Below are 22,190 nucleotides of genomic sequence, written 5' to 3' on the forward strand. Positions count from 1 at the left end.
TGGGATTACGTAAATCATGTAATCAGTATAAATTTGAATCTAAGGTTTGTGAAAGCCACCGTGTTTGTGAATTCTCAAGTATGATTTTTCCTCCTCTATGGAGAACCCAGGCCAGGATAGATAAGCTTCTTTTGTAAAGTCTTTATTGCCAGACACATTTTTAAAAAAAAGTTTCTCTTTTTTTCTCTTGAGATATGGTTGTAATACTAGAAGAAAATGACAATATGCTGTTTGGAGAGTTTTTGCCAAAAAAAATTGCATGTAATTAAATATCTGTATTTTATTTCTTAAGATATTCATGAGTCAAAAAAATTTAAAGTAAAAATTAGTGAAACTAAATATATTAGTTTAGTATATTGAAATATAAAAAGACAAAATCATAACAGTGTAAGTATAGCTGTGCAGTATTTTAATTATTGATAAATTATTACCAATAATTTTTTACTAGCTAATTTTTGTATTTTATGTAAACATGAGATTTTACCATGTTGCCCAGGCTGGCTCAAGGTAAAAAATGAAGAAAGTTTCCTCATAAAACACTGAAATAAAATAATTGATGTTTCTTTTAAAGCAACCTTGAAGGGCAAAGTTTATTAATGATATTATTATTGAGTTGAAAAGTAATTAATTTTAAGCAAATTTTTCCAATGACCTAAAAGGCCCTTACTATATGCTACACTATACTATACACTACTCTATATACTAATCAGAGTAATGGTGAAAAAATAAGTATAATCCAGTTCTAAATTTCCTGTGACTCTTTTATCATCAGATAATACTATCTCTTGTTTGATGGCTTCGAGGACATTTTTTTGAAAAAGTTTTTTTTGTAGGTACTGTAGCACCTTTATTTTTTTATTTTTTATTTTTATTCTTTGAGATGGAGTCTTGCTCTATCACCCAGGCTGGAGTGCAGTGGCGTGATTTTGGTTCAATGCATCCTCCACCTCCCGAGTTCAAGCGATTCTCCTGCCTCAGTCTCCCGAGTAACAGGGACTACAGGCGTGCACCACCACAGCCGGCTTATTTTTGTATGTTTAGTGACACGGGGTTTCACCATGTTGGCCAGGCTGGTCTTGAACTCCTGACCCTAAGTGATTCGCCCACCTCGGCCTCCCAAAATGCTGAGATTACAAGTATGAGCCACCATGCCTGGCTATAACCCCTTTTTTAATAGCAAGCTATAATATTTATTTTATTTTATTTTTTATTATACTTTAAGTTCTAAGGTACATTTGCATCATGTGCAGGTTTGTTACATATGTATACTTGTGCCATGTTGGTGTGCTGTACCCATATAATATTTATTTTAAAGAAAACATTTCCAGGTTACATTGTCTTTAGATTTATGATTTGTAGAAGGAAATTATAATTCATTACTATTGTATTTGTTGTGAGTTGAGTTGTGTCCCCCTGAAAAAATATGCTCAAGTTCTAACCCCCCAGTACTTGTGAATGTGTCCTCATTTAGAAATAGAGTCTTAGCAGATATAATCAGCTTAAGGCAAAGGCATACCAGATTTGGTTGGGCTCTAAATCCAATGACTGATGTCCTTATAAGAAGGCCATGTGAAGATACAGGGACACAGACACACTTGGAGAATGCAGCATGATGATGGAAGCAGAGGATTGGAGTGATGTACCTATAAACCAAGGAGCACCAAGGATTGCTACAACCACCGGAGGCTAGAGAGAACAAGGAAGGATTATTCCCAAGAACTTTCACAACAGAGCATAGCTCTGCCAACATCTTGATTTCAGATTTCTAGTCTCCAGAACTGTGAGAGAATGAATTTCTGTTGTTTTAGGACACACAGTTTGTGGTAACTTGTTACAGCCTCTAGGAAACCAATACTGTGTTCATATTCCATTGTTCCAAAAGTCTTCAAACTAGAGTAAGAGTTCTTCTCACAGTATCAATTTTGCTTAGTTGACCATTATTATCTCTGTGAAACTTGAGGGAAGAAAATTTTTCAAAAAACTATATAACCCATGTTTACTCTGCATGCTAATGATTCAGAGATAACATTTTTTTAAAATTTGGAAATAATGGTATTAGATTATCACTCTGAGTATTTTGGAACCTAAAATTAACATAAAAATTTGAAAGCTAGTACTGTAATGAGTACAATTAATGTACATCCCTTCATGAATTCCAGTTTTGTCTACGAGGTTCAGGTGCAAGACTAGTCTCCTATACTGTTAGGGCAGATGTGGCTTTAAAAAAATTTTTTTATTTTATTTTTTTTTTTTTTTTTTTTTTTTGAGACGGAGTCTCGCTATGTCGCCCAGGCTGGAGTGCAGTGGCCAGATCTCAGCTCACTGCAAGCTCCGCCTCCCGGGTTTACGCCATTCTCCTGCCTCAGCCTCCCGAGTAGCTGGGACTACAGGCGCCCGCCATCTCGCCCGGCTAATTTTTTGTATTTTTTTTTTTTTTTAGTAGAGACGGGGTTTCACCGTGTTAGCCAGGATGGTCTCGATCTCCTGACCTCGTGATCCGCCCGTCTCGGCCTCCTAAAGTGCTGGGATTACAGGCTTGAGCCACCGCGCCCGGCCTATTTTATGTTATTTTAAGTTCTGGGATACATGTGCAGGATGTGCAGGTTTGTCACATAGGAAAACATGTGCCATGATGGCTTGTTGCACCTGTCAACCCATCACCTAGATACTAAGCTCCATGTGCATTAGCTGTTTATCCCAATGCTCTCCCACCCCCCTGCCCCCCAACAGGCCCCAGTGTGTGTTCCTCTCCCTGTATCCTTATGTTCTTGTTGTTCAGCTCCCACTTATAAAGGAGAACATGCAGTATTTGGTTTTCTGTTCCTGTGTTAGTTTGCTGAGGATAATAGCTTCCAGCTCCATCCATGTCCCCACAAAGGACATGATCTTGTTACTTTTTATGGCTGCGTAGTATTCCATGGTGTATATATACCACATTTTCTTTTTCCAGTCTATCATTGGTGGGCATTTGAGTTGATTCCATGTCTTTGTTATTGTGAATAGTGCTGCAGTGAACGTATGTGTGCAAGTATCTTTGTAATAGAATGATTTCTATTCCTTTGTGTATATACTTAGTGATGACATTGCTGGGTCAAATGGTGTTTCTGATTCTAGGTCTTTGAGGAATCACCACACTGTCTTCCACAATGTTTGAGCTAATTTACATTCCCACCAACAGAGTAAAAGTGTTCTATTTCTCCACAGCCTTAGCAGCATCTGTTGTTTCTTGACTATTTAATCATCGCCATTCTGACTGGTGTGAGATGGTATCTCAGTGTAGTTTTGATTTGCATTTCTCTAGTGGTCAGTGATGTTGAGCTTTTTTTTAATGTTTCTCAGCTGCATAAATGTCTTCTTTTGAAAACTATCTGCTCATGTCCTTTGCCCACCTTTTAATGGGATTATTTCTTGTAAATTTGTTTTAAGTTCCTTGTAAATTCTAGATATTAGACCTTTGTCAGATGGACAGATTGCAAAAAATTTTCTCCCATTCTGTAGGTTACCTCATCATTCCAATGATAGTTTGTTTTGCTGTGATGAAGCTCTTTATTATAATTAGATCCCATTTGTCAATTTTTGCTTTTGTTGCAATTGCTTTTGACATTTTCTTTTTTTTTTTTTTATTATACTTTAAGTTCTAGGGTACATGTGCATGATGTTTATATCATGTATAACTCCCCAATGCAATCCCTCCCTCCTCCCCCCTCCCCATGATAGGCCCCAGTGTGTGATGTTCCCCTTCCCGAGTCCAAGTGATCTCATTGTTCAGTTCCCACCTATGAGTGAGAACATGCGGTGTTTGGTTTTCTCTTCTTGTGATAGTTTGCTAAGAATGATGGTTTCCAGCTGCATCCATGTCCCTACAAAGGATGCAAACTCATCCTTTTTGATGGCTGCATAGTATTCCATGGTGTATATGTGCCACATTTTCTTAATCCAGTCTGTCACAGATGGACATTTGGGTTGATTCCAAGTCTTTGCTATTGTGAATAGTGCCGCAATAAACATACGTGTGCATGTGTCTTTGTAGTAGAGTAATTTATAATCCTTTGGGTATATACCCAGTAGTGGGATGGCTGGGTCATATGGTACATCTAGTTCTAGATCCTTGAGGAATCGCCATACTGTTTTCCATAATGGTTGAACTAGTTTACAATCCCACCAACAGTGTAAAAGTGTTCCTATTTCTCCACATCCTCTCCAACACCTGTTGTTTCCTGACTTCTTAATGATTGCCATTCTAACTGGTGTGAGATGGTATCTCATTGTGGTTTTGATTTGCATTTCTCTGATGGCGAGTGATGATGAGCATTTTTTCATGTGTCTGTTGGCTGTATGGATGTCTTCTTTTGAGAAATGTCTGTTCATATCCTTTGCCCACTTTTTGATGGGGTTGTTTGTTTTTTCTTGTATATTTGTTTGAGTTCTTTGTAGATTCTGGATATTAGCCCTTTGTCAGATGAGTAGGTTGCAAAAATTTTTTCCCATTCTGTAGGTTGCCTGTTCACTCTGATGGTAGTTTCTTTAGCTGTGCAAAAGCTCTTTAGTTTAATGAGATCCCATGTGTCAATTTTTGCTTTTGCTGCCATTGCTTTTGGTGTTTTAGACATGAAGTCCTTGCCCATGCCTATGTCCTGAATGGTACTACCTAGATTTTCTTCTAGGGTTTTTATGGTATTAGGTCTAACATTTAAGTCTCTAATCCATCTTGAATTAATTTTCGTATAAGGGGTAAGGAAAGGATCCAGTTTCAGCTTTCTACTTATGGCTAGCCAATTTTCCCAGCACCATTTATTAAATAGGGAATCCTTTCCCCATTTCTTGTTTCTCTCAGGTTTGTCAAAGATCAGATGGCTGTAGATGTGTGGTATTATTTCTGAGGACTCTGTTCTGTTCCATTGGTCTATATCTCTGTTTTGGTACCAGTACCATGCTGTTTTGGTTACTGTAGCCTTGTAGTATAGTTTGAAGTCAGGTAGCGTGACGCCTCCAGCTTTGTCCTTTTGACTTAGGATTGTCTTGGCAATGCGGGCTCTTTTTTGGTTCCATATGAACTTTAAAGCCGTTTTTTCCAATTCTGTGAAGAAAGTCATTGGTAGCTTGATGGGGATGGCATTGAATCTATAAATCACCTTGGGCAGTATGGCCATTTTCACGATATTGATTCTTCCTATCCATGAGCATGGTATGTTCTTCCATTTGTTTGTGTCCTCTTTGATTTCACTGAGCAGTGGTTTGTAGTTCTCCTTGAAGAGGTCCTTTACATCCCTTGTAAGCTGGATTCCTAGGTATTTTATTCTCTTTGAAGCAATTGTGAATGGAAGTTCATTCCTGATTTGGCTCTCTGCTTCTCTGTTACTGGTGTATAAGAATGCTTGTGATTTTTGCACATTAATTTTGTATCCTGAGACTTTGCTGAAGTTGCTTATCAGCTTAAGGAGATTTTGGGCTGAGATGATGGGGTTTTCTAAATATACAATCATGTCATCTGCAAACAGGGACAATTTGACCTCTTCTTTTCCTAACTGGATACCCTTGATTTCTTTCTCTTGCCTGATTGCCCTAGCCAGAACTTCCAACACTATGTTGAATAGGAGTGGTGAGAGAGGGCATCCCTGTCTTGTGCCAGTTTTCAAAGGGAATTTTTCCAGTTTTTGCCCATTCAGTATGATATTAGCTGTGGGTTTGTCATAAATAGCTCTTATTATTTTGAGGTACGTTCCATCAATACCAATTTATTGAGCGTTTTTAGCATAAAGGGCTGTTGAATTTTGTCAAAAGCCTTTTCTGCATCTATTGAGATAATTATGTGGTTCTTGTCTTTGGTTCTGTTTATATGCTGGATTACGTTTATTGATTTGCGAATGTTGAACCAGCCTTGCATCCCAGGGATGAAGCCCACTTGATCATGGTGGATAAGCTTTTTGATGTGCTGCTGAATCCGGTTTGCCAGTATTTTATTGAGGATTTTTGCATCGATGTTCATCAGGGATATTGGTGTAAAATTCTCTTTTTTTGTTGTGTCTCTGCCAGGCTTTGGTATCAGGATGATGTTGGCCTCATAAAAAGATTTAGGGAGGATTCCCTCTTTTTCTATTGATTGAAATAGTTTCAGAAGGAATGGTACCAGCTCCTCCTTGTACCTCTGGTAGAATTCAGCTGTGAATCCATCTGGTCCTGGACTTTTTTGGTGGGTAGGCTATTAATTGTTGCCTCAATTTCAGAGCCTGCTATTGGTCTATTCAGAGATTCAACTTCTTCCTGGTTTAGTCTTGGGAGAGTGTAAGTGTCCAGGAAATTATCCATTTCTTCTAGATTTTCTAGTTGATTTGCGTAGAGGCATTTATAGTATTCTCTGATGGTTGTTTGTATTTCTGTGGGGTCGGTGGTGATATCCCCTTTATCATTTTTATTGCGTTTATTTGATTCTTCTCTCTTTTCTTCTTTATTAGTCTAGCTAGCGGTCTGTCATTTTGTTTATCTTTTCAAAAACCAACTCCTGGATTCATTGATTTTTTGGAGGGTTTTTGTGTCTCTATCTCCTTCAGTTCTGCTCTGATCTTAGTTATTTCTTGCCTTCTGCTAGCTTTTGAATGTGTTTGCTCTTGCCTCTCTAGTTCTTTTAATTGTGATGTTAGAGTGTCAATTTTAGATCTCTCCTGCTTTCTCTTGTGGGCATTTAGTGCTATAAATTTCCCTCTACACACTGCTTTAAATGTGTCCCAGAGATTCTGGTATGTTGTATCTTTGTTCTCATTGGTTTCAAAGAACATCTTTATTTCTGCTTTCATTTCGTTATGTACCCAGTAGTCATTCAGGAGCAGGTTGTTCAGTTTCCATGTATTTGAGCGGTTTTGATTGAGTTTCTTAGTCCTGAGTTCTAGTTTGATTGCACTGTGGTCTGAGAGACAGTTTGTTATAATTTCAGTTCTTGTACATTTGCTGAGGAGTGCTTTACTTCCAATTATGTGGTCAATTTTGGAATAAGTGCGATGTGGTGCTGAGAAGAATGTATATTCTGTTGATTTGGGGTGGAGAGTTCTATAGATGTCTATTAGGTCCGCTTGGTGCAGAGATGAGTTCAATTCCTGGATATCCTTGTTAACTTTCTGTCTCGTTGATCTGTCTAATGTTGACAGTGGAGTGTTGAAGTCTCCCATTATTATTGTATGGGAGTCTAAGTCTCTTTGTAGGTCTCTAAGGACTTGCTTTATGAATCTGGGTGCTCCTGTATTGGGTGCATAGATATTTAGGAGAGTTAGCTCTTCCTGTTGAATTGATCCCTTTACCATGATGTAATGGCCTTCTTTGTCTCTTTTGATCTTTGATGGTTTAAAGTCTGTTTTATCAGAGACTAGGATTGCAACCCCTGCTTTTTTTTGTTCTCCATTTGCTTGGTAGATCTTCCTCCATCCCTTTATTTTGAGCCTATGTATGTCTCTGCATGTGAGATGGGTCTCCTGAATACAGCAGACTGATGGGTCTTGACTCTTGATCCAGTTTGCCAGTCTGTGTCTTTTAATTGGAGCATTTAGTCCATTGACATTTAAGGTTAATATTGTTATGTGTGAACTTGATCCTGTCATTATGATATTAACTGGTTATTTTGCTCGTTAGTTGATGCAGTTTCTTCCTAGCTTCGATGGTCTTTACATTTTGGCATGTTTTTGCAATGGCTGGTACCGGTTGTTCCTTTCCATGTTTAGGGCTTCCTTCAGGGTCTCTTGTAAGGCAGGCCTGGTGGTGACAAAATCTCTAAGCATTTGCTTATCTGTAAAGAATTTTATTTCTCCTTCACTGATGAAGCTTAGTTTGGCTGGATATGAAATTCTGGATTGAAAATTCTTTTCTTTAAGAACGTTGAATATTGGCCCCCACTCTCTTCTGGCTTGTAGAGTTTCTGCCGAGAGTTCTGCTGTTATTCTGATGGGCTTCCCTTGTGGGTAACCCGACCTTTCTCTCTGGCTGCCCTTAAGATTTTTTCTTCATTTCAACTTTGGTGAATCTGGCAATTATGTGTCTTGGAGTTGCTCTTCTGGAGGAGTATCTTCGTGGCGTTCTCTGTATTTCCTGAATTTGAATGTTGGCCTGCCCTACTAGGTTGGGGAAGTTCTCCTGGATGATATCCTGAAGAGTGTTTTCCAACTTGGTTCCATTTTCCCCCTCACTTTCAGGCACCCCAATCAGACGTAGATTTGGTCTTTTTACATAATCCCATACTTCTTGCAGGCTTTGTTCATTTCTTTTTCTTCTTTTTTCTTTTGGTTTCTCTTCTCGCTTCATTTCATTCATTTGATCCTCAATCGCTGATACTCTTTCTTCCAGTTGATCGAGTCGGTTACCGAAGCTTGTGCATTTGTCACGTATTTCTCGTGTCATGGTTTTCATCTCTGTCATTTCGTTTATGATCTTCTCTGCATTAATTAGTCTAGCTGTCAATTCTTCCACTTTTTTTCAAGATTTTTAGTTTCTTTGCGCTGGGTACGTAATTCCTCCTTTAGCTCTGAGAGGTTTGATGGACTGAAGCCTTCTTCTCTCATCTCGTCAAAGTCATTCTCTGACCAGCTTTGATCCGTTGCTGGCGATGGGCTGCGCTCCTTTGCAGGGGGAGATGCGCTCTTATTTTTTGAATTTCCAGCTTTTCTGCCCTGCTTCTTCCCCATCTTTGTGGTTTTATCTGTCTCTGGACTTTGATGATGGTGACGTACTGATGGGGTTTTGGTATAGGTGTCCTTCCTGTTTGATAGTTTTCCGTCTGACAGTCAGAAGGAGTGTCTGTTGGTCTGTTAGAGATTGCTTGAGGTCCACTCCAGACCCTGTTTGCCTCAGTTGAAAATGCAGAAATCACCGGTCTTCTGTGTCGCTCGCGCTGGGAGTTGGAGACTGGAGCTGTTCCTATTCGGCCATCTTGCTCCGCCCCCGACATTTTCATCATTAAATCTTTGCCTGTACCTGTGTCCTGAATGGTATTGCCTAGATTTTCTTCTAGGGTTTTTATAGTTTTGGGTTTTACATTTAAGTCTTTAATCCATCTTGAGTCAATTTTTGTATAAGGTGTAAGGAAGGGATCCAGTTTCAGTTTTATGCATTTGGCTAGCCAGTTTTCCCAGCACCATTTATTAAATAGGAAATCTGGCCGGTGTGGTGACTCATGCCTGTAATCCTAGCACTTTGGGAGGCCAAGGTGGGCAGATTGCGTGAGCTTAGGAGTCTGAGACCAGTCTGACCAATATGGTGAGACCCTGTATCTACTAAAAATACAAAAATTAGCCAGGTGTGGTGGTGTGTGCCTGTAGTCCTAGCTACTTGGGAGGCTTAGGCAAGAGAATTGCTTGAACCCAGGAGGTGAAGGTTGCAGTGAGCCGAGATCATGCCACTGCACTCCATCCTGAGAGACAGAGCAAGACTCTGTCTCAGAAAAAATACAAACAAACAAATAAATAAATAGAAAATCCTTTCCCCATTGCTTGTTTTTGTCAGGTTTGTCAAAGATCAAACGGTCATAGATATGTGGTCTTATTTCTGAGATCTCTATTCTATTCCCTTGGTCTATGTGTCTGTTTTTGTACTAGTACCCTGCTGTTTTGGTTACTGTAGCCTTGTAGTATGGTTTGAAATTGGGTTATCATGATGCCTCCAGCTTTGTTCTTTCGGCTTAGCATTGTCTTGGCTTTACGGGCTCTTTTTTGGTTCCATATGAATTCTAAAGTAGTTTTTTTCTAATTCTGTGTAGAATGTCAATGGTAGTTTCATGGGTCCACTTGATCCAGAGCTGAGTTCAAGTCCTGAATATCTTTGTTAATTTTCTGTCTTGATGATCTAATGTTGACAGTGGGATGTTAAAGTCTCACACTGTTATGTGGGAGTCTAAGTTGTCTCTTCGTAGGTCTCTAAGAACTTGTTTTATGAATCTGGGTGCTCCTGTACTGGGTGCATGTATATTTAGGATAGTTAGCTTTACTTGTTAAATTGATCTCATTTCCATTATATAATGCCCATCTTTGTCTTTTTTGATCTTTGTTGGTTTAAAATCTGTTTTGTTAGAAACTAGGATTGCACTCCCTGCTTTTTCCTGCTTTCCATTTGCTTGGTAAATTTTCCTCCATCCCTTTATTTTGAGCCTGTATGTGTCTTTACACATGAGATAAGTCTCTTGAATATAGCACACCAATGGGTCGTGACTCTTTATCCAGCATGCCATTCCTTGTCTTTTAATTAGGGGCATTTAGCTGATTTCCATTTAAGATTAATATTGTTATGTGTGAATTTGATCCTGTCATCGTGATGCTAGCTGGTTATTTTGCACACATAGTGTAGTTGCTTCATAGTGTCATTGATTTTTGTACTTCAGTGTGTTTTTGCAGTAGCTGGTAACACTTTTTCCTTTCCATATTTAGTGCTTCCTTCAGGAGTTCTTGCAAGGCACGCCTGGTGGTGACCAATTCCCTCAACATTTGCTTGTCTGAAAAGGATTTTATTTCTCCTTCACTTATGAGGCTTGGTTTGGCTGGATATGAAATTCCAAGTTGGAAATTCTTTAAGAATGTTGAATATTGGCCCCCAGTCTCTCCTGGCTTGTAGGGCTTCTGCTGAGAGGTCCGCTGTTAGTCTGATGGGCTCCCCTTTGTGGGTGACCTGACTTTTATCTCTGGCTGCCCTTAACATTTTTTTCCTTCATTTTGACCTTGGAGAATCTGATGATTATGTATCTTGGGGTTGATCTTCTTATGGAGTATCTTACTGGGGTTCTCTGGGTTTCCTGAATTTGAGTTTTGGCCTGTCTTGTTAGGTTGGAGAAGTTCTCCTGGATGATATCCTGAAGTTTGTTTTACAACTTTGTTCTATTTGGGTGCCCCAGTCAGTCATAGGTTCAGTCTTTCTACATAATCCCATAGTTCTCAGAGGTTTTGCTCATTCTTTTTCCTTCTTTTTTTTTCTCTAATCTTGTATGTATGTCTTATTTCAGCAAGATAGTCTTCAAGCTCTGAAATTCTTTCCTCTGCTTGGTCTGTTCAGTTATTGATACTTGTGGTTGCATTGTAACATTCTTGGTTGTGTTTTTCAGCTCCATCAGGTCATTTATGTTCCTCTCTAAACTGGTTATTCTGGTTAACAGCTCCTGTAATGTTTTATCATGGTTCTTAGCTTCTTTTCATTGGGTTAGAACATGTTCCTTTAGCTCAGCAAAATTCATTATTACCCACCTTCTAAAGCCTCCTTCTGTCAGTTCATCCATCTCAGCCTTTGCCCAGTTCTGTGCCCTTGCTGGAGAGGTGTTGTGTCAATTTGGAGGAGAAGAGGCACTCTGGCTTTTTGAGTTTTCAGCATTTTGTTCTTTGATTCTGTTTCACCTTTGTTAGTTTATCTAGCTTCAATCTTTGAGGCTGCTGACCTTTGGATGGGGTTTTTGTGGGGGCTTTTTTGTCGATGCTCTTGTTGTTGCTGTTTTTTTCTTTTTCTTTTTTTTCTTTTTTTCTTTTTTTTGAGACAGAGTCTTGCTCTGTCACTCAGGCTGGAGTGCAGTGGCATGATCTTGGCACACTGCAACCTCTACCTCCTGGTTCAAGCAATTCTCTGCCTCAGCCTCCCAAGTAGCTGAGATTACAGGCACCTGCCACCACACCCAGCTAATTTTTTGGTATTTTTTAGTAGAGACAGGGTTTCACCATCTTGGCCAGGCTGGTCTTGAACTCTTGACCTCATGATCCACCTGCCTCGGCCTCCTGAAAGTGCTGGAATTACAGGCATGAGCCACTATGCCTGGCGTGTTTTTCTTTTAACAGTCAGGCTCCTCTTGCTCTTCCAGTTGAGGTTTGCTGGAGGTCCACTCCAGACCTTTTTTGCCTAGGTCCCTGCACACCTGGAGGTGTCATCAGTGGAGGTTGCAAAACAGTAAAGGTAGCTGCCTGCTCCTTGCCCTGGGATCTTTGGCTCAGAGGGTCACTGAACTGATACCAGTGGGAACGCCCCTGTATAAGGTGTCTAGCAACCCCTGTTGGGGTGGTCTCCCCCAGTCAGGAGGCACAAGATCCAGGACCCACTTAATGAAAGCACTCTGACTACCCCTTGGCAGAGGGGGTGCATTACACTGGGGGGAATCCCACTCATCCTGACTGCCCAGATTCCTCACAGTTGGCAGAGGGAAAGACTAAGTCTGCTGATCCATGGAGACCACGGTGCTCAGCTCAGTCCCTGGGAGACTAGAGTTCTGTCTGCAAACTTCTGGCTGGAGTTGCTGAAATTCCTGCAGGGAGGCCCCACCCAGTAAGGGAGTATGGTCAGGGTCTGACCTAAAGAGGCAATCTGGCCACCATCTGCCACAGCCTCTGTGCTGCACTGTGGTGAATTCCTCCTGGGTCTAAACTGACCATTTTCCCAGGCACCCACAGAGGAGAAGTGGCAGACTGGAGCTGCAGTGATGTCTGCTGCCCTCCCCCAGGGAGCTCAGTCTTCTGGGGCAGCAGGCAGCCAAAGTCATGACGGCCGCCCTCTGCCCCAGGAACTTGGTAGTCTTAGACAGTCTCTAGCTAAGTGGCCACTGAGAATCTGTGCAGCTCTGCGCTTGGGACTCAAGGAACTGGTGGCGTGGGCTCACGAGGGGGATCTCCTGATTCACAGGTTGCACAGATCCGTGGAAAAAGTGTGGTTTCCCATGCGGGATAACACAATCACTCACTGCCTCTCTTGGCTGGAAGTGGGAGCTCCCCTTGTCCCATGCAGCTCCCAGGTGGGCTGTTATGGCTCCCGGGTGGGCTGTGGCTCCACCCTGCTTTTCCTCACTCTGCATGGGTCATGCCGACCACCTCGTCAGTCTTAGTGAGAGGACCTGGATACCTCAGTTGCAGGTGTAGGATTCACTTGCCGTTTTCAGTCTTCTCGGTGGGCGCCTCTGATCACAACTGTTTCTAGTTGGCCTTCTTGGCCCCTCCCCTTCCAAATGTGGCTTTTTTACTCTGGTTTTCTGCTCCCCTTTTATTGTTGGTAACTAGAATATTTTTCATATTTTCAATGATCTCAACTATGAATTTAAAAGGATACTTACTATGTTAATCTTTGCTTAAACTCAACTGCCACCGGAACATTCAGTGACCTTGTGGCAAAAAAGTTTGCCAGAGGGTGCAGCCCTCAGTGGAACAGTGAGAGCAGTCACTTGGTGAAGGAGAAGCTTGCCAGAGGCAGCAGGCCAGAGCTGAATGGTCAGAACCACTGCTTGGTGAAGAGCTTAAACTAGGGCAAAAGTCACTGAACTGTGAGGACTACTGCCAGAGAATCTTACTGAAGTCTGCAACCTGCTGCTCAATCATTAGAGCATTACAGTGATGGTGGAGAAACTTGTTGGAAGAGGCAGTTGGGGCAGCCACTGTGGTGAATGCTATCAGGTCCCCTTCATGCCAGTGCCCTGGCCCTGTTGGTAAAACAGCACCCTGGAAGAGGAGAGTCACTTCTGTTTTGGCCTTGTAGTGTCTTTCCAGCTCCCTCTACTGGCAAGCTAGTAAAAAAGTCTGTGAGGCCCAAAGTGGTGGATTTGAAAGTGAGATGCAGTAAATTAATAATCAGCACAGTCTTCCCCTCTGGCTAGTCAGCATCCACAAGAACCTTTATACATACATTTGAACTTCAGTACAATCACAGAACTAACCTTATGTTTCTACCCAAAGAGATGCAGCTACCCTTGGTACAAGTGAAGTAGTTCTTACCCCTAAAGAGAGAAGACATACAGTTCCAACAGTCATTGTATACATTGCTGACTATATCAGTTATTCTCAGATTTAGTCATGGTCTTATATTCTTTTACACAAAATTTAAAGTTAACCTCCAACAAACTCGTGTAAAGTATTAAGGAGAAAAAGGAGAGAAAAGTAAAATAGTTAATATACACAAATAAAGATATACATGTAACACTTATGCAAAGTTAGTATAGTCTTTATTTCTACAACTGGTCATAAGGCTGTAGTTAATATCTATGACTTTTTTCTTGCGCTAACCATTCCATATTGTTCTTGTCCTTAGCCACAACCCCAGGTGGTTGTGATGATGTAACCGGTGGGGTAACCCAAACCTTCATTACTGAAGCATCTGAAGAAATGCCCCTTTTCCCCTGGTTGCTGTCATTTTCCATTAAGCTTTACCATTGGTCATGGAGGGACTAAGAGGTGTCACAGCAAATCCTCTTGGTTCCAGACGTAGCCCTCTTTGCTTTCATTATGTAGCAGCAACTCAATTCCACTTTGTAATCAGGATCAGTCACACCAGCCAGAAGAGAAATAACTTCATTCTTTTCCTGTTGGTTTAGTGACATAAGGAGCCTACAATGGCTAGGTGGCAGTCTCACCTTCCAATACAATGGAACTATTGTTCTGTCCCCTAGTAGAAGCATTCCCCCTGCTCTTGGGAGCTAATGCTCTCAATCAATAGGGTTCAGAGTTACCAGGATGCAAAACAAAATTGTGCAAATTGATTATTAGATATAATAGTGAGAAGGGCCACTCTCAGTTTCACCTTTTGATTTCCAGACCCCTGAATTCTGGCTGTGAGGTAGACAGCACTGTATAATGGCTTATGATTCAGAGCTTATACTGCACCCTGTAAAACAGATACCTAGTCTTTTGAGGTGTGGTTTCCCAAATGGTGCCGTATATAAGTCTTCAGTTAGCCATTCTATCAGCAGCTTTCTTTGGGAAATGGGGGTATGTGATAAAACCAGTTAATTCCATGGGCACAAGCCTGATGCTACACATTCTTTGCTATGAAGTGAATTTCTTTGTCAGAAGTGTGAATTCTATGATGATAGTTAAGGCATCCTTTGTGTCCATGGATGATGATGCTAGTAGAAACATTATGAGCAGGGAAAGTAATCCAGAATTCATGTCTATTCTGCTGAGTGTAAATCTTTGTCTCCTCCATAATGGAAGAGGTCCAGTGTAACTAGCATCCCATCAGTTAGCTGGCTGGTCTCCCTGGGGGAATGGTGTCATATCAGAGATTCCATTGGTCTTTTCTGTTAATAGATTAGACACTCAGCAGTAGTGACAGCAAGATCAGCCTTGCCATGAAGTCCACATTTTTGAGCCCAGTCATAGACTCTGCCCTTGCCACCACTGAGAGCCCACTGGGCAAGTGCTAGGTAGCTAGGAAAAGAGGCTGACTGATATCCTCAGAGAGTATCATGTTCATCTGATTATTGAGAGCCTCCTCTGTATTGGATACTTCGATGAGTATTTTCTAGGACACAAAATCTTCATAGCCTGTCCCCTGAGAATTGCATCTACACATCTATTTTCTAGCCTCCAATATTTTATTCCTGTTTCTACGAAGTCCCTATCATTCAGTTAGCCATTACTAATGAACCAGTGTAAATCTGTACATGCAATCATCTCTCACTTCAAAGTGGAAAACCAAATAGACTGCTTGAGGCGCTGCCCACTGGGAGATTTTACCTACAATGCTGTTTTTTGGGGGGTCACTCCTGAATGGGGCTGTAATACTTTCAAGTAGGTACCAACATATCAATAGAAACTTAAGTCTGACTCACAATTTTTTCTTCCTCAGTGAACTGATAATAAGGAACACCCATGAGGCCACAGATATAGACCGAGAGAGGAAAGAGGCATTGCAGCAAGAATTTTTTAAAGAACTTTGAGGCACCTATTCATGTAAATTACTTGTAACTTCCAGATCTTTCAAGTTTGGTCTTTTCCATTTGATACATTGCTGCTGTGCACACCCAATCTCTGGCTTGCTTAGTCATGTAACTTTCAGTTCATGATAGGAAGCTCAGGACACACAGTTACCTGATACCCTGTAGTTAGGCATTTCCTCTCTAATAAGGGCTGGTAGCAAGCAAGAAGCTGATTCTCAAAAGGAAAATAATTATCTATAAAGAGGACATAGATTTGCTCTTAAGTCCTACAGTTCTGCAGTGTGATTCTCCTTTGGTAGCTTCCAGAGGATCCATAGAGCATTGCTATTTACCATACACACTTTGAGTATTATTGGATCTGCTGGATCATAGGTCCAAGTGGAAGATTAGCTTGCCTTATTTTGCTCTAGTCTTCACTGGAAGCTGGAAGCCTTTTAAGTGACTTGATAGATGGGTAGAAGCAGCCACTCAATGTGGTATATGTTGCTTTCAAAAGACCTACCAAGCATTTTGCTCATTTTGTTCACAGTAGGCAATGGCAGGTACAGTGACTTATCTTTCACATGGGATGGAATATCTTGACATACATCAGATCATTGGACACCTAGAAACTTCACTGAGGTGGCAGATCCCTGAATTTTTGTAGGGGATTATCTGCCACTCTCTTGATTCACATATCTTACTAAGGTTTCTAAAGTACTTGTTGCTGTCTGTTCGGCAATCCACTCAGCATAATGTCATCAATGTAGTGGGCCATATAAATGGTTTGTGGAATGTCAAGGATATCTGTGGATGGTATTATGGCAGAGAACAGAGAGTTGAAAATAGTCCTGAGGCAAGGCTTTGAAGGTGTACTCAGGTATAAACCAGGTAAAGACAAATAGCATCTACTGATCCTTACAAATTGACATGGAGAAAAAAACAACCAGGGCAGTAGCTGCACAACAAATGCTAGGGGCTGTATTGATTTGTTCCAGGACAGATACTACATTTAGAAGAACAGCTTTCAATTGGAGTCACCATCTGATTATTATCCACAGTTATTAACTACAATTCGTCTGATTTCAGCATAGACCCAACAGGCAAGTTTACATGGTAATGTGGTAGGTATTCAGACTCCTGCACATTTCGAGTCTGTGGTGGTATTACTGATTTTTGTGATTCTCAGGCTTGAGGTTTTGTTTCTGGTTTATTGCCTTGGAAGGGAGGAGAATTTCCAGGGGTTTTCACTTAGTTCTTATTGTAATGACTCTTACCACATGGATTGTAGAGCCAATGTGGAGGAGTCTACCAGTTGCCACATATACCTCTTTTAATTCAGGAATTGGATGCGTTCCACAAACCGTCTTGGCCTACTGTGATTCAAACTTGGCTTAAGACTCATCTGTCACAGGATCACCATAAGCTCCCATTTTGACTGGTATACAGCAGCAACATTTTGTGTTCCCAAGAATTATAATTTAGAGCCTATGTCTAGTGTCTGGTAATCCTTGAAAATTTGAGTATTTCAATTTTCCCAGTTCACAGTCATTCTATAATAGTAAGTGGCTACAGAGTCCTCAAAGAAAGATATTATATACTTGTGGTAGTGCTACAGGGTCCTTCGTCATTGGCTGGCCTTTTCTTCAATCAAGGGGCTCTGAGTATATGAATTAGCTTAGGTGTGAAAACTGAGAATCTGTGATTCTCATTATGGTGATTTAATTTGAGTCAGGTTTCTAGTCACCAGGTATGGGGTTTCTCTATTATACAAATCAAACATTCATCTAGTAGCCTACGCATCTACTTCATTCCTAAATAAATGTGATTCATTAGCCACCAACAGAAATCTCCACAGGCTAAAACATTGTGATTATCAGTATATTCCTGCTGTCTTTTTCTGTAAAAGCATCTACCTTTACAATCCAGAGGTGGGTTGGTTAAATGCTGCTACTTGGCCTCCGATTCTCCATGATTATCTCTGTTAAATCAGGGAGGCTGGGTCAATGGCAACATCTCCTGTGGCAGGGGTATCCAATCTTTTGGCTTCCCTGGGCTGCATTGGAAGAAGAATTGTCTTGGGCCACACATAAAATACACTAACACTAATGATAGCTGATGAGTTTTTAAAAATCACAAAAAAAGCTCATGATGTTTTAAGAAAGCTTATGGATTTGTGTTGAGTCATATTCAAAGCCATCCTGGTCTGCATGCCACCCATGGGCCACAGGTTGGACAAATTTGTACTATGGTCATTGCTAACTTATGTATGAGAACAGTCATAGAGCTTTTTGAGATGCAGATGCTGCCCTTAGTATATTTTTCAATGCATTAGTGAAGGGACTATTTTCTAGACTTTCTTGGGGGATGTAGTTGGGGGATGGATGTGCAGGTTGCATATGAAAAATCTATTCAAACATTCTTACCTCCCTGAGCTTTTAGGTTCATTCCTCTTCATGAGGTGTCAGCCCATGGGTCAAAGCCAGCCCACTTCCTGATTTTGTAAATAAAGTTTTATTGGATCACAGCCATGCTCATTCATTTATGTATCATCTAGGGCTGCTTTCACACTATGATAGCAGAGCTTAGTATTTGTGACAGAGACCGTATGGCACACAAAGTTGAAAATATTTACTATTTTGTTATTTAAGAAAATGTTTGCTGATCTCTGTCCTAGAGTATGCTGCAGTTTGACCCACGTTATGAGTAGTGACAGCAAAGGAGGGGTTGTGGTAATTCTTCAGAAAGATGAGCATTTCCCTGCAGGGCAGCTGCCCCAGAAGGTCAGCCTTCTCAGACACAGGGAAAGCAAGCTATTTGCACTGGAAAGTGAGACTCAGAATAACAGAAGTTTGAGTTTCTCAGCTTAATTTAAGTCCAACCAGATATCCCCATTCCAAGTTTCAGAGTGCCCAATTAATGCCTTAATTTTCGCATAAAGAACTTGGCGAGGCTGTCAATTCAATTGACATTGTAAATTTGCAACTCACACAATTAAATTTGTGTTTAATGTTTAGTAATATCAGTCCTGTGGATTTAAGATGCCAAACATTGTTTTAGACTTGCCATGGAAGCATTCTCTACTGAGACCACAACTCATGCTCATAGTTTAAGGACCCGAGTTTTACTTCTTTCTGTAAATGTTCCTGACTGTCAGTAAAATCTATTGCACACCACAGTCCTTATCATCATCACTATGGTAATGCGAAGGGCAGCAGCCTTATGGGCTCCCAAGGTGCTTAGCTTAGTAGACACTTACCTCAGTAGACACTTTATCATAATCAACAACAGGAGATAACTTGATTAATTGTGATACCAATGTATACCTTGTGTTGTTAGCATTCCATTTCCCGTTGGTAAGGGCCCAGCACTGTGCTCAAGCCCAAAGGCATAACTAAGCCAATCCATCTTTGATGGTCTCTCTCCGGAGACCACTTCAGTACCAATTCTCTATCTGTCAAGAGACAGAAATTACCCCCAGTAATTTGAACAGAAAATTTAATACGACTTGTTAACTAATTAAAGGTGGTTAACTACTAAAAGGCATAAAAGAGGATTCTAAGGGGTGTCACCCATGGGCTGACACCCGATGGAGAGGAATGAATCTAAAAGCTTAGGGAGGTAAGAATGTTTGAATAGATTTTTCATATGCAACGCAGAAGTAGCAACTCCAAGCAGCTGCAACCCATAGGACTAATGAGGAATTAACCTCATGGAGGGGAAGGATGGACCCTCCATTGACCCTCTAGCTCCAGCACATGGTAAGAGGGAAGGAGTCTTTTCCTTGTGCTTTGGTCTTGCAGTGTCCCTCCAGTGTATCTACTGGCAAAATTCAAGTCAACTAGCAAGAGAAAACATACTACAGCATCCAGTTTCAGGATCACGTAGCAGGAAAAAGAAGGCTGGATTTGGAACTGAGAGGCAACCAATTAATAACAAACTCTTAACCAGTTTGTGGTTGTAACTACTATCTGTGTGCGACTGTGTCCCATATTATATCTCGTCTGTTCTTCTCCCTTGAGCTCCTGAAAAGGATTCATATATTAAATTGTCTCCTTCATGTCTTCACTTGAACTTCTCATAGGCATCTTTAACTTAATTTGTACAGAACTAAGCATTGGTTGCTCCTCTAGTTTATCCCTTCTCAGTAAATGGCATCACCACTCAAGCAAAACCATGCCCTTGATGCCTTTTACCCCACAGCCAGTTGGTCAAAGTTCTACCAGCTCTGTCTTTGAAATATATCCAAATCTTATCACCTCCACTGCTGCCACCCTGCTCCAGGTCACCATCATCTCTTGACTCTCAAATCTGAGAAATCATATGTGTGCTTGATAATTAAAAGACTACTTGTTCTCAATTTACTCTATAACTTTTCATTCTATATATACCTCATCCTTTCCTCATCAGATTTCATACAAGATACCAAAATCCTTAGGGTTTTTGAATATGTTTGCTGCAACCCTTGCTGTTAGGGTAAGTCTTTTTTGTGTTTATCAGTGCAGCACTAACCCTTAGTTTTACTAATTAATGTTAACATCATTAATGACATTAATGAATGATATTAATTTTATCATTAATAAAATTATCATTTCATATATGGTTCTGAAACTTATATAGATAGATATATCTTGCTACTGTTAATAATGACCTATTATCAGATTTTTAAAAATAGTTTCATAGGCCAGGCAGTGTGGCTCACGCCTGTAATCCCAGCACTTTGGGAGTCGGAGGCAGGCGGTTCACCTGAGGTGAGAAGTTTGGGACCAGCCTTACTAACATGGTGAAACCTCATTTCTACTAAAAATACAAAAGTAGCCAGTCCTGGTGGCACATGCCTGTAATCCCAGCTACTTGGGAGGCTGAGGCAGGAGAATCACTTGAATCCAGGATTTGGACGCCATTGCACTCCAGCCTAGGCAACAAGAGGGAAATTCCATCTCAAAAAAAAAAAATCATTTTTATAAAGATGACTTATTTCTTAGATTTCTGTTTTTTTGGAAAGGAGCTACAAAGGTAAAACCTACTCTGCAAAAAACTTCCACGTATATCATTGGCTTTTTATGTTAATTAAAATCTCATTAGTTTTCATCAACTTAATTTCTTTTAAGGTAAATATCAGTACTTGCTTTTGTTGTATTTAGAAGTGAGTTTCATTCCTGCTTAGAATTCCATACCATTGACTTCTATAGAAAACTTTCATCTGTATCTCTTGATTCTTTTTTAATATTGATTTGAGGCCATAATAAAGAGGCAACCTTTTTGAAATAATAGATTCTTTTAGCAAATACTTTTTTTTTTTTTTTTTGAGGCAAGGTCTCACTCTGTAACGCAGGCTGGAGTGCAGTGGTGCAATCATAGCTCACTGCACCCTCAACCTCCTGGGCTCAAACAGTCCTCCCACCTCAGCCTCCTGAGTAAATGGGACTACAGGTGTGTGCCACCATGCCTGTCTATTTATTTACTTACTTACATACCTGTCTTCCCTTCCCTCTTCTTTCTTCCCCCTTGCCCCTTCCCCTACTCTGTCTACTGGTAGAGATGGGGTCTTGCTGTGTTGCCCAGGCTGGTCTTAACCTCCTGGCCTCAGGCAGTCCTCCTGCCTCAGCTCCCCAGAGTGCTTGGATTATAGGCATGAGCCACCACACCTGGCCCATACTTTAAAAAAAGTGGGGTGGGGAAATTGCCTAATATACTCTTTCTCTTTCAGGTGGGAGGTGTTGCTGTTTTTCTCCTGATGGTAAAGCTTTAGCCGTAGGTCTCAACGATGGAAGCTTCTTAATGGCAAATGCAGATACTCTAGAGGATCTTGTGTCTTTTCATCACAGAAAAGATATGATTTCAGATATTCGATTTTCACCTGGTAAGAGCCATTGAAATTGTATTTGCGTATTAACTTGGGTCTGGCATGATACTTGGGATTAAATGTATCATGTATAATTTTTATTAACTGTTATATTATCTGAGAACTTAACTCTTTTACTAGAGGAGGCAGTGTAGCAAGAGGTAAAAGCCCTGTTGTTAGATTGGTGCAAATATCTGTCTTAGTGCCAATTCTGTTACTGAATTTTCTGTGTGACTTGAGCCAGGATGCTCCTCTGAGCTTTTGTTTCCTCATCTGTGACATAAAAGGGGCTGGATAACTGTTTTCATTATATTCTTAATGCTTTTGAAATTGCACTCATTTTACTCCATTAACTTCCATGTATTCATTATCTACTACAAACTTACTGTAATGCAGCAATTACTAATGTTAAGGCAAAATTTATTTATGTTGGTTTAGTTCCATTTTTTTCTAAATTTAGAGGGAGTTTTTTTAAATCCAAAGTATCAAAACTATATCATACATAGTTTTTGACATTTGCTTCCCACTGAACTAATTTGTTACATTAAAAAATTATTTTGTTAAGTTTAATATACTTGAAAAATGTTATCATTTGTCATTTGACATGTCTGTCTTCTTATTATGAAACAACTAAGATTCCTCCATAAAGAAAAGGAAAATTAACTCTAGTTGCAGAGTGTAAAAAAGTATTTCCAAAGATAGAAAATGTCAAGCAAATATGTTTCT

General features: G+C 40.4%; 1 protein-coding gene across 6 annotated transcripts in view; it reads left to right on the forward strand.

The window, feature by feature from the left end:
• EML5 (EMAP like 5) overlaps window positions 1-22,190 on the forward strand; it is a 205,441-nt gene that overhangs the window by 128,513 nt on the left and 54,738 nt on the right. For all 6 annotated transcript variants that reach the window (XR_004432358.1, XM_033191654.1, XM_033191655.1 and 3 more), the window contains exon 22: window positions 21,330-21,482. Coding sequence is in view for 5 of the 6 variants with exons in the window: in XM_033191654.1 (XP_033047545.1) it covers window positions 21,330-21,482 (153 nt within the window). In the remaining variant the exon portion in view is untranslated. The remainder of the gene's footprint in view (window positions 1-21,329; window positions 21,483-22,190) is intronic.

Source organism: Trachypithecus francoisi, unplaced genomic scaffold, assembly GCF_009764315.1.
Source record: "Trachypithecus francoisi isolate TF-2019V2 unplaced genomic scaffold, Tfra_2.0 Lachesis_group3, whole genome shotgun sequence".
Taxonomy (NCBI): domain Eukaryota; kingdom Metazoa; phylum Chordata; class Mammalia; order Primates; family Cercopithecidae; genus Trachypithecus; species Trachypithecus francoisi.